General features: G+C 36.8%; 2 protein-coding genes across 2 annotated transcripts; one reads left to right on the top strand and one right to left on the bottom strand.

The window, feature by feature from the left end:
- The first annotated feature begins 1,192 nt into the window (after nt 1-1,192).
- LOC108341256 (probable E3 ubiquitin-protein ligase LUL3) lies at nt 1,193-3,807 on the top strand. Its single transcript, XM_017578952.1, has 2 exons — nt 1,193-1,286; nt 3,443-3,807. The coding sequence occupies exons 1-2, from the start codon at nt 1,193-1,195 to the stop codon at nt 3,805-3,807; spliced, it is 459 nt and encodes a 152-aa protein (XP_017434441.1).
- A 1,657-nt stretch (nt 3,808-5,464) lies between these two features.
- On the bottom strand, nt 5,465-5,781 carry LOC108341257 (uncharacterized). The gene is made up of 2 exons (XM_017578953.2): nt 5,666-5,781; nt 5,465-5,582 (listed from the first exon to the last, which is right to left on the bottom strand). Exons 1-2 carry the CDS (start codon nt 5,731-5,733, stop codon nt 5,465-5,467), a joined length of 186 nt encoding a protein of 61 aa, XP_017434442.1. The 5' UTR covers nt 5,734-5,781.
- Between the last annotated feature and the right edge of the window lie 5,639 nt (nt 5,782-11,420).

The following is an 11,420-nucleotide window of genomic DNA, read 5'->3' as shown; positions in this document are numbered from 1 at the left end:
ACACTAACCAGATTCATCCCCGGGGAGACCATGGTGGAGGCAGTTGCGCAAGAGATGCAGACGAGGGATGAAGCCTTGCAGCAACTCCGTTTCCATTTAGCAAGGGCGCAAGACATGATGGTGAAGCAAGCCAATCGTAAGAGGAGACCAGTATCCATCAAGGTTGACGATTGGGTGCATTTAAAAATCAGGCCACACCGACAAACTTCTATGCCGGTAAGATTACACCCAAAGTTGGCAGCACGGTACTACGGACCATTTAAGGTAATTCAGAAGATAGGAGAGGTGGCATTTAAGCTACAGTTACCCGAGAATGCGAGAATACATCCTATGTTCCACGTGTCCCAACTGAAACTAGCAATAGGAACGAAGCAAGTGGAGAAAGAATTGCAAGCTGACTTGCAAGTAAATGGACCCACATGTTGGCCAAGCAGGGTGATCACTAGACGGGTTCAGCAACATGAAGGAAACCCACGCGAGCAAGTATTAATTGAGTGGCAGAATGGAGGAGTGGAGAACGCTACTTGGGAGGATCGGGTGGTGATGCAGGAGCAGTTCCCAGATTTTAACCTTGGGGACAAGGTTAATCTCCAGGGGGGAAGTGATGTTAGGACGTGGCGAGTCTATGAGAGGAGGAAGGGGAAGCAGAACACGTAACTACTTAACTGCTAATCAGTTAAGTGAGGGGGCGGGAAAAGGGCCTATATATTAGGACCCTTAGTGTTTCAGTTAGTTGGTTGAGTAGTTGTATGTGTAGACGGGTCTTAGCACCAGGTGGAGGAGCTTAAGCTCCTAAGATACAGTGTAATCTTGATTCATTATTGTGAATACCAATGATATTATTCTTTCTTTTCCAATCCTTGACTGTGGTGTTTGAGTTAGAGAGAGAGCTGGTTAGGAATTCCTTTCAGAATCCCTAACATTGCAACTTAGAACCTGTGCTCTCAGCAAATTCACTAGCTTCATCATGAAACCCACTTAACTTGGCTATCAAAGTCCTGGCTTCAGAAATTGGCTTATCCATAATAGACCCTCCAGTAGCAACATCAACACAGAATCTCTCCTTCATGCTTAGTCCATCACAAAAGTATAGGATGAGAAGCTGCTCACTGATTTGATGATCTAGACATGAGGCACACAACTGTTGAATATGTCCCAATACTTCCTCAATGGCTCTCCTTGTAGTTGCACCATGGAGCTAATTTCCCTCCGTTTAGAGACTATTGTTGAGGCTGGGAAGAACTTCTCCAGAAAGATTCTTTGCATCTCAGCCCAAGCAGTGAATGGTGTTGAATAAGTCTTGTAATAAAACTCGTCCTTTGTTGTATCTTGAAGAGAAAAAGGGAACACATTCAACTTGACCCATTCTTCAGAGACATCTACTGGTTTAAACATGAGGCAGACCACTCAAAACTCCTTCAGATGCATGAGTGGATCTTCTCCAACCAATCCATGATACTTAGGCAGCCTTTTGACAAGTTTGTACAACCAATTCTGAGAATTGGCCATCTCCTTAACTCTGGTACAGAGCCAGTCTAAACCTGGGTATCACTTCAAAAGGAGATTATATCATGAACACGTGGAATAAAATTGAACAAAACCAATTATTTACAAATTTAAGAAAAAAATTGCAGAAACAGAAGCTAAATACTCAAAATGCAAATAGAAAAACAAAAACAAAAACCTACAAGGCTAACTCTACAATCTAAATCTTATGTCGCCAAAGTCCCGGGCAATGGCGCCATTTGTTAAACTTCTTTCGATCGCTTCGATCGCACAAAAAAAGAACAAAATTGGTCCCCACTAATGCAATATAGGGTTGGCCAAGATATCAATCCGTAGTCGCGACAAAGTTAAGTTTAGAAAATGTAAAGTTATTCTTGCTTTTTATTTATTATCTAACTACTAATGCAAGGTGGGGAAAAGAAATGAATTTTAAAAGGAAAGAATTAAAAATTGAATCAGTTTAAGGAAAGAAAGAAAATAAAGTGGAACAAAAGAATAAGAAAAAGAAATCTAGACTACAATTATCCATAACAGAGTCAAAGACAAATCCCTAATTTCAATTCAAAATACACCTAAACTAAATCAACCAACGCATTTGATCCTATCCTAATCTAAGTAAATGTAAAAGCAATGTACACAAACTAAAATTGAAGTAAACACCTAAAACCTAAATGCAGAATTGAAAATTGATACTAAATCACAAGACAACAAAGGCACAAAGCTAACTTCCAAAGCGACAGATACCAAAACATATTACAACTATATCTATCCAAAGCATTAACAATCTCAAATTACAACTGAATTAATAGAAAGCATAAAGAATCGTTGAATTGAAAACAAAACCAGAATTGAAAGTATAACAGAACAGAATCAGTGCACAAAAGTAAAATTTATTGAGATAGAAATGGAAATACAATGTAAAGTCACTGAGAAAAGCATGATCGAGACCACCACGGCTTGTCACCACTGTGATTGCTCAATCCAAGTCCAGAATTACAGCAGAAAGCTACTGTACGAAAAGCTTGAAAACCTAAAACTAAGAGCATGAAATCAGAAAAGGAAACAAAGAACCCTAGAACATGTTCACGGTGTCTATCACCCTCCACCATTCACTCGCTCGCTCACGGAGTCTGTCACCCTCCGCTTTAACACTCTAGAGCGGAGTCTGTCACCCTTCACTCGATCACACACACTAACTCTCTGTACAAGTCTCTTTTTATAGAGAAAACAAAAAAAAGGAAAAAAATGGGGAAGGGGAAAAAAACCTCGACGTTTCGCGCTTCGTAATTCTCCTAATCGGACGCTTCTCCTTTTCTTCCTCGCACTGCTCTCATTTCTACCCTTCGATCAACTTGAACATCTTTGCCGATTCTGATTCCACACGTGCCTCCAGTCATCCTCTCAGTAAATGGTCAGTGACACGAGCTCTAGGCTGTCTCCTTGCTCTCTTCTGCATAGGAGTCCTAACTCGAGGGTTGCTTCTGCCAAATGATCATCCAAAACCAAAACCCCCTAAGGTAGTAGGACCTAAACGATAGTGTTCTACTTATCCGCAGGTCCAAACCAAAACCAGTCCAATTGTAGGGTGTTGCTCCCTCTAGCACCACATCATGCTTCCTCCACCTCCTCAAATTATTTTAATTTCAATTTTATACTCAGGTTAAAACCATTTTACTTTTATTATTTAAATTTTTTTAATTAATTTAAAAATTATATTTTTACTCATTTATTTTTATTGGGTAGCTACACCCCCACCCATCTCTCACGGATTCTACTATCTTTCTCCATTTCCGTTTCACTTCCTCTCCTTCTCCATTTTTGTTTCTCACCCATTTCCGTTTCTCCCCCATTTTCATTTCACTTCTTCCTTTCCTGAACCCTACCCTTCCCATGTTATAGTATTCTTTTTTGCTTTAATCATATTTGGGACTGGTAGCGCAGGAGGCATCGGAAGCGGCGGCACAGGAGGCGCAGGAGGAGGAGGAGCAGGTGTCGGTGATGATGTCGTTGATGGACTTGTTAGAGGAGACTGATAGGGAAATGGGCCTTGAAGGATCAAGGTATATATTGAGTGATGATGAGGATTTTGATGAGGATGCAGATGATGATGGTGGTGAAGATGGAGATGGAGGGGGTTCCATGGAGCACACTTGCTGTATTTGCATGGTCACGCATAAGACTGCTTCTTTTATACCATGTGGCCACACTTTCTGCAAGATGTGTTCAAGGGAGCTTATGGTTAGTACGAGGAATTGCCCACTCTGCAACATTTTCATTTTGGAGATTCTTGAAATTTTTTGACTTTTCTTTTTAATAATTTCTAACAAGTTCTTGGAAATTCTCTGTTAATTTTTCTGATTTACTGTTAATGCTGTTGATTTTGCTGTTATTATTATTACTATTTTTGTTTGTTTCTCCCTTTTTGAGGTGTGAATTGCAATGCTCCCCTTATTTCTTTCCATGCACAGAGATGAAGTTTTCATATAGTTTGTTGTTGTGCTTCACTGGATCGTATTTTTTCTTCTGTATATGATAGAGCATATGTAATCTCTGAGATTTTGTTAATGTAATTTTTCCCATGAGAGTCGTTATTACTTTTGTTTAGCTTCCTTAAGAAGGAAAGCAATATTTCTGTAATTCAAGTAATTTACCTTAGAGAAGAATTTCTATATTATATTCCATTCATGAATGGAGCTGAAGATTCTCGGTGATTTATGATCCTCACTGGCTTATATTACTTGTATATTTTTTAATCCCATAACTGATGAGAATAAAGATATAATTAAAGCAAAAAAGAAGACAGTGACATGGGAAAGGGTAGGGTTCAGGAAAGGAATAAGTGAAACGGAAATGGGTGAGAAACAAAAATGGGGAAGGAGAGGAAGTGAAACGAAAATGGGGAAAGAGAGTAGAATCCGTGAGAGATGGGTGGAGGTGTAGCTGCCTAGTAAAAATAAATTAGTAGAAATAGAATTTTTAAATTAATTTAAAATAATTAAATGGTAAAAATAAAGTGGTTTTAACCTGAGGATAAAATTGAATTTAAAACAATTTGGGGAGGTAGAGGAAGCATGGTGTGGTGGTGGAGGGAGCAACACCCCCAATTGTAATGTGCAGCTCAACAAATTCTTACGGCCCAATTCCAAGTGTGGTAGCAGCGGCCCAAATCCAGTAGTGTAGAACAGCTAGCCCAATTACTTTTAAAAACATCAGACCTGGGGAGTTGTTCCCTCCACCACCCTAGATGCTTCCTATACCTCTCCCTTATTTTTTTAAATCCAAAAATACCCTACATTAATTTAATTTTTATCATTTAACTTTATTTATCTTTTTTACAAATATTCTCTCTCCTAAATTTTAGCCGGCATTGTGTATTTAACATTCATAAAACAAAGAAGACAATCTTTTAACTACACCAACCAATGTTGTAAAGGAATTTACTGTCTAAAACATTAAGTAATCTAAGGTTTAATTGGAGATATGCATATTTTGATGAGATTTAGATCCTTCGACGTTCTTAAGGAAGAGAATATGGTCCTCCTAAAAACAAAGAAACATTTTTCTAATATAACTAACAATAAGAAATCCATTAGTAATAAATCAACATTTCTTTCTCTCTTACACAACAACAATAAAATAGAAAACATGAAACTAACAACGTAAGGAATTAGTTGAAGTATTATAAAATTATTAGTAAGCGAAGGGATTCACTAAAATTATAAAACGAACTAATCCAGGCACCTTTTTACATGATTCTTTGAAATAATACAGAGATGATTGAACAGAGTAATGTATAAGGAAAGTAACAACATTTTGTGCAAATTAAAGGATGGAGAAGCAACCCCAACCTAAACCACTAGATTAGAGGATTGTTAGGGAAAAATGGTGAGTTTATAAGATAAGAGACAAAGCGTAGGTAATGAAACCGAATTGGAAAAAAAGAGATAGCTGAATCGAATCAAGAATGTGAAGAAGAGGAGGTGGAAGACGGAGATGGAGGGGTTCCGCAACGGAGATCTTCGATTAGGTGAGAGAGCTCTTTCCGAGATGATTCTCTGCCAATCATGAAGCCATACCTAAGAAAAGGACAACGAGGAATGTGATAAAAGTGAATATAATAGTATTAGCAGTGAGTGAGAATGAATTTGAATCGGATTACCAGAAAGAAATGGCGGAAAACACGCCTGAAGTAGCAATGGTCTGAACGAGAGTAAGCTTCTTCTCCATTCAACACTCTCTTTTCTTTTTCAGTTACCAATCTTCACTCCACACTCACGCATGAATCCAATTCCACTACAACATCCTTTAACCATCCGTTTATCCTTTAACGGATGTCGATATCCGTTTACGGATATTGACATCCGTTTAAAAATACAACGCATATTCATATTCGTTTAAATATCACTAAAGGGTAAAAGAGGAATGAGGAGGTGCAGGAAGCACTATGTGACGGTAGAGGAAGTAACTCCCTCAGACCTGCTATCCAAGTGTTAGCATTATTAATTCATATGCAGCCGAACCAAGGCCCAATCTACAATTATAAAAGGCATTTCAGCAATTAAAAAGATTAAAAACAAAATAAAGAAAAAAAACTTTTATTAAAAAAATTCAGAGAAAGATTAAATTTTCTACTTATTTACAAAAATACTAAAAATACTCCTAAAAACCTATTTTTAACTAAATATCTACAAATCCAAAGATTTAATAGAAAAACCTAAAATTAATCTAATTCTATACAATTAAGAACAAATATGAACTAAAAATGACTTCTAAACACAACAAAATGGGAAAAAATAAAGAGTTAACACCATCATGATTATCCCAATCATGAACAACACAATGAGCATCACCACACCATAAACACCACCATGGAAAGAATCAGTCACACTCTTGTACCCTACCTCACCGCTTGTAGCCGCTCCTACAGCCCCATCTATAGATTTCCCACACATATACATCTGAGTAGTCCAGCAATCCAACTAAGGAACATGTAATCCTGCCACACAAGGACAAGGAAGACACCTTCATCCCTTACTTTCATTCCTTGAGTATCAACGCATTCCACTGCTTCATGGGCTTGAACCACGTTCATTTTTCATCAAATTCGCCATTTTCCACACAAATACACTGTGGTAATCCATTATCACTTTTGATAATCGATTATTTCAGTGAAAATCACCCAGAAACATCACACAAGAATGGATGATTGGTTATCATAAGTAATAATCGATTATTCCCGCAACCAGACTCAATGTCGACGCGCAATAATCGATCGATTTTCTGCAAAACGAAACACATCTTGGATATAAATCAAGTTTGCAAACACACATCCAACAACCCTAAATCACGAAGGAAGTCCCCCAAAACATCATTCATGTTCAAGCATCACATATCCTTGTGAACATACTCGAATACATACATCACAACACTTGAATCATCCAAATTCAATCATTATACATATTATAACTCAAACAACACAATTGTAATGCATATGATTATTACCACACCCTTACATATACATTTGCATGGAAAACCCCCAAGCCTCATAACTTTATTTTCCCTTAGCATCAAACCCTTTGTTAGGATAACCCAACAACCATACATACATTTATACGAAAAACCTAACACAAATATTACATAAACCCTATGCCCATGCTTACATAAACCTTTGCCCAACAAGAGCAACATACAACCATATTCATAATCATATAAACATATATCAACAAGAATTATTAATCAAAATAACCAAGAACACATATAATATACAATAATTAACAAACAAAGGTAGACTTTCCCATACCTTGACCAATCATAGGGCTTTGTATACACTTTAAAACACCATCAATCTCTAAGATTTCTGTAGTTCTTCCTCTTCTCTCCCAAAACTGCCTCTCTTTCTCTCTCTCACAAAACCGCCTCTCTTTCTCTCTCTCCCTATCTCTCTCTTTTTCATTTTAGATGTAGGTTAATTATGAAACCCTAGTTTCCATTTCTCCTTTTTATCTTTTCTTATTCTATTTTTATCTTTTTAATTAAAATAATATCAACCACCATAGAATCTTTTAATTTCAGATTTATTTTTCTTTCTTTTACTTTCTACACCCTCATAACTTAATTTCTACACTAATTAATGAGGGTAAAATGATCTTTTTACCCTTCGGTCCAAAATACAAATTAAAACCCAAAAGTTTACTTTAACTCTCTTTCTTTCTAGAAATTGGTTCACACCTATTCAGTCCTAAATCACCCTCCTATCATCAATCCAACACATCATATTGGTAACAACACACCACCCAAATCATTCCAATAGCAATATACCTATCATATGTCACTAGTGCAGTCAAGGGAAACGACAACAATTATTTTCGCCCATAGGCATCGGTTCTTGAACCGAGGCATATACGGGCGAGGCAAAAAGGGTTAGGCTTTTTGCCTCGTTTCAGAACCGAGGCAAAAAGGGGTAGGATTTTTCCTTGGTTCACAGGTAACCAAAGTAGTAGGCTTTTTTCTTCTTTTTTTTTTTAAGTACTTTTCGCCTCGGTTCCATCTAAACCGAGGCAGTAGAGCTTTTTTTTTTTACTTTTTCGCTTTCTATATCTTAGCTTTAAATGATGATCAAGCCCTTTTTTACTTTTCTTTGAATATCTAAGATCAAGCCTTTGTCCATCATCTCAAATGATGTATTGGGTCTTGAGCCTGCTACATATTGATTTGATTTGATAGGTCTTCCAGATCTTTGAGTAGCCTGCAAAAATAAATAGCAACTAATCAATACTTCATCAAAAATTAAAAAGCTGATGAAGATTACAAGAAATATATATCCATAGTAAAAAGTGAAAAGATCATGATTCTTACCGATCATGTTCATGCACATTCCTCTTAGATTTCAATAACCTATTTTTAATTCAATAAAGTAAACAAAATGAATATTTCCATTGACAAGAATATTTCCATTGACGAGCATATTTCCATTTGACCGTGAGACACGATGACCAAGTTCATCTTTGTTTTCCTCTCCTCAAGTGGTTGATACCTTCCAAAATATTAATATTTGTTCTCAACCACAAGTATAAAACTCTACATCAGTACTTAACTTCGTAACTTTGATTCTTGAACAACATATATGTATTAATATTACCAGTTATTCTATCATACACATAAGTCGTGGATTCTCCACTTGGAAATCTGTAGAAGAAACGACCATAAAGCTGCCGAAGTGCCTTTTCCACTCGCATTTTTTCTCTGTTTTGAAAATCCCCTTTTGAATCACCAAAAGCATATATTCGTTCATCTCCTGTTTCTTAAGATTCTCATTGTGCCTGATGATCATAGCCAAACGGCAACCATCCACAACGAACCTATCATGTGCCGCCGGCATCCATCACCGCAACCTAGCACCATCGTTAATCATCTTCACCGTCAATGTCGTCGCCATCAAACCCTAATTTGCACCACCATCATCAACACAGACCTACAATCAGAAAAACCCTAATCGAAAGTCGCTGCACTCATCTTCTTCACCAAAAACCTCCATTGACGCACCATCACGAAGCTCCGTTCATCACCACCTAGCGTCGCTGCCAACCTCCATGTTCGTCTCCATGATGCAACCCTGTTAATCTCCATTCATCATCATCAGACAACATGAACCTGCAAAATCAAACCAAACCCAAAAATAGATAAATCCTAAATCCCAAGTTGCGCCTCCATGACTGAAACCATAAAGCTTCAACCTCCAACGAGAATAGCACCATACAGAAATCGAAACCTGCAGAGATGGTCTGAACCCTAGAATCATAGTGAAGAGGGGGAACCTTGACTTTTTTGGTGTCGACGCCGAGGACAGAGCCTCCGCCGTGGAAGGGTCCCAAGCTCTGACAAGGCACTTGGAGGCACCCTCCGAAAGCTCAGTCGAGGTCGAGAACGGTGGCGCCACGGTTGATTATGTTGTGTTGCTTCTGAATCTGAAGTAGTTTGAAGGCGGAGCCCATCTCTCCCCATGCTTCTAAATTATCCAATTAATGTGCTTCGGGTCCTTAGAAGGCAAAATATCAGGATTCAAAAAACAATTTTTCAAGTGTTAAGGCGTTGGTTGGAATTTTAATCGAGGTCATAAGATATATATGTCTCGGGTTCCCAGTGAACCGAGGCAGTAGATCAGGATTCAAAAAGCTGTCAGGCCAAAAGTCAAATCTGTAGAAATTTTTTAGGGTGTTAGGCATCAGTTGAAATTTTAACCGAGGTCATATGATGTATATGCCTCGGTTCCCCTTGAACCGAGGCAAAAAAGTTTGACTAAACTACGAAAATTTCACCGCGTTTTGATAGGCTTCGGTTGCTCCTAAACCGAAGCCTATTGTGCGAGTTTAAATCTTCTTTTTGTACTAGTGTGTTTCACTTAATCAATAATAACATTAAATAATAAACGTAATAATTATAATTTTAGAAAATAATTAATCATCAAACACCAATTTTCAAACAATAATGTCCAAGTCTCATAGCCACATTATTTCTTAATTACCATAATTTCCTAGGGTCTTACAATTTGTTTATTGTTTTTGTTATACTTGTCTAGTGATTATATGAAGAGACTCCTATAATGTGTATTATTAAACTTATATAATCAGTGGATAGACAATCTCGTTTAATATTTTTTATTATATTCGTTTAATCAGTGTATTCTTAGACTCACCTTATCAATGTATGGAATGACTTGTGTAATATTTTTTGTTATATTCATTTAATCATTATATGAACAAACTCATCTAATGTTTATATTGCTAGACTAATCTAATGTTTTTTGTTATATTTATCTAATGTATGTTAGACTCATTTAATCAATGTATGTCTAATATATATTTATAGATTTATCTACTGTTAATATAAATGCGTGGTATATCTAAACTAAAAATGTTAAAAATTTATTTATAGAAAAAAAAAGTTTATAGTATTGTGTCTTGTTAATTATTTTAATAATTAATTTATTAATCACTTATAGTTTAATTTAATTTAAGATAACTTCAACTATTCTCTTCAAACACTAGTACAATAAGGAGAAACGACAGCGGTTATTTTTGGCTATAGGCAGCGGTTTATGAACCGAGGCATATTCAGGCGAGGTAAAAAGTCAGACACTTTTGGTCTCGGTTGTCAACCGAGGCATAACGTCCCCCTATACGGCCTCGGTTGAGCCCCACCCGAGGCATAAAAGATTTACGTTTTTTTAATTTTATTTGTTCGTAGCACATTAGGCCTCGGTTCGTCTCAACCGAGGCCGTAACTTCCACTTTACTGCCTCGGGTGTGTCCTGAACCGAGGCAGTAGATTCCAGTTTTTTTTTCCTCCTTCGCTACACATTCTGCTTCGGGTTTGACCACAACCGAGGCCGTAAGTGGTCTTTCGACATCGGTTTTGACCAGAACCGAGGCATATAAGTACGTTTTTTTTTTAAAATGGTGTCAGTTTCTGCAACATTCCCATTCACAAAAACAGACCTGCATATTTTTCAATAACCAGAACAGTCCATAATGTTGCAGAAATATATATTTTAAATGAAATCTATATTAAAACATAAATATATTGAATCAAATCATAAATCAAATTCTTAGAAGCATAAATAAATCCAATGCAATCATAAATCAAGGGACCAAGCATAAATCAATGCAATGTACATGTTCAATTTATAGTAACGTAGAAAAGCATAAAACAACTTAGAAACATAAACTTAAAACTTAGTATATTCTAATATCTACTACTACATACTATTATATAAACGAATTACATATCTTGCAAGTGTTTTCCTCACAAGTTGGCTTGACTTCTCTGGAATTGGAGCAGTCCTATTAAATCTCTGCATAAAGTACAATGATTTCAATTAGTGTATATGAAATCCAAATATAGAGAACATAAAATTC

This window comes from Vigna angularis, chromosome 6 (assembly GCF_016808095.1).
Source record: "Vigna angularis cultivar LongXiaoDou No.4 chromosome 6, ASM1680809v1, whole genome shotgun sequence".
In the NCBI taxonomy this organism is placed as follows: Eukaryota; Viridiplantae; Streptophyta; class Magnoliopsida; order Fabales; family Fabaceae; genus Vigna; species Vigna angularis.
The sequence above is the reverse complement of the archived record's forward strand: the minus strand, read 5'-3'. Positions and strand labels throughout refer to the sequence as shown.

Bases quoted from the DNA above. Each gene is read 5' to 3' on its own strand.
- LOC108341257 (XM_017578953.2), bottom strand. From the start codon at position 5,733: ATGGAGAAGAAGCTTACTCTCGTTCAGACCATTGCTACTTCAGGCGTG. The intron at 5,583-5,665 runs GTAATCCGATTC...TCCTTTTCTTAG, and splicing joins TTTTCCGCCATTTCTTTCTG to GTATGGCTTCATGATTGGCA.
- LOC108341256 (XM_017578952.1), top strand. From the start codon at position 1,193: ATGGAGCTAATTTCCCTCCGTTTAGAGACTATTGTTGAGGCTGGGAAG. The intron at 1,287-3,442 runs GTGTTGAATAAG...TGGGACTGGTAG, and splicing joins CTCAGCCCAAGCAGTGAATG to CGCAGGAGGCATCGGAAGCG.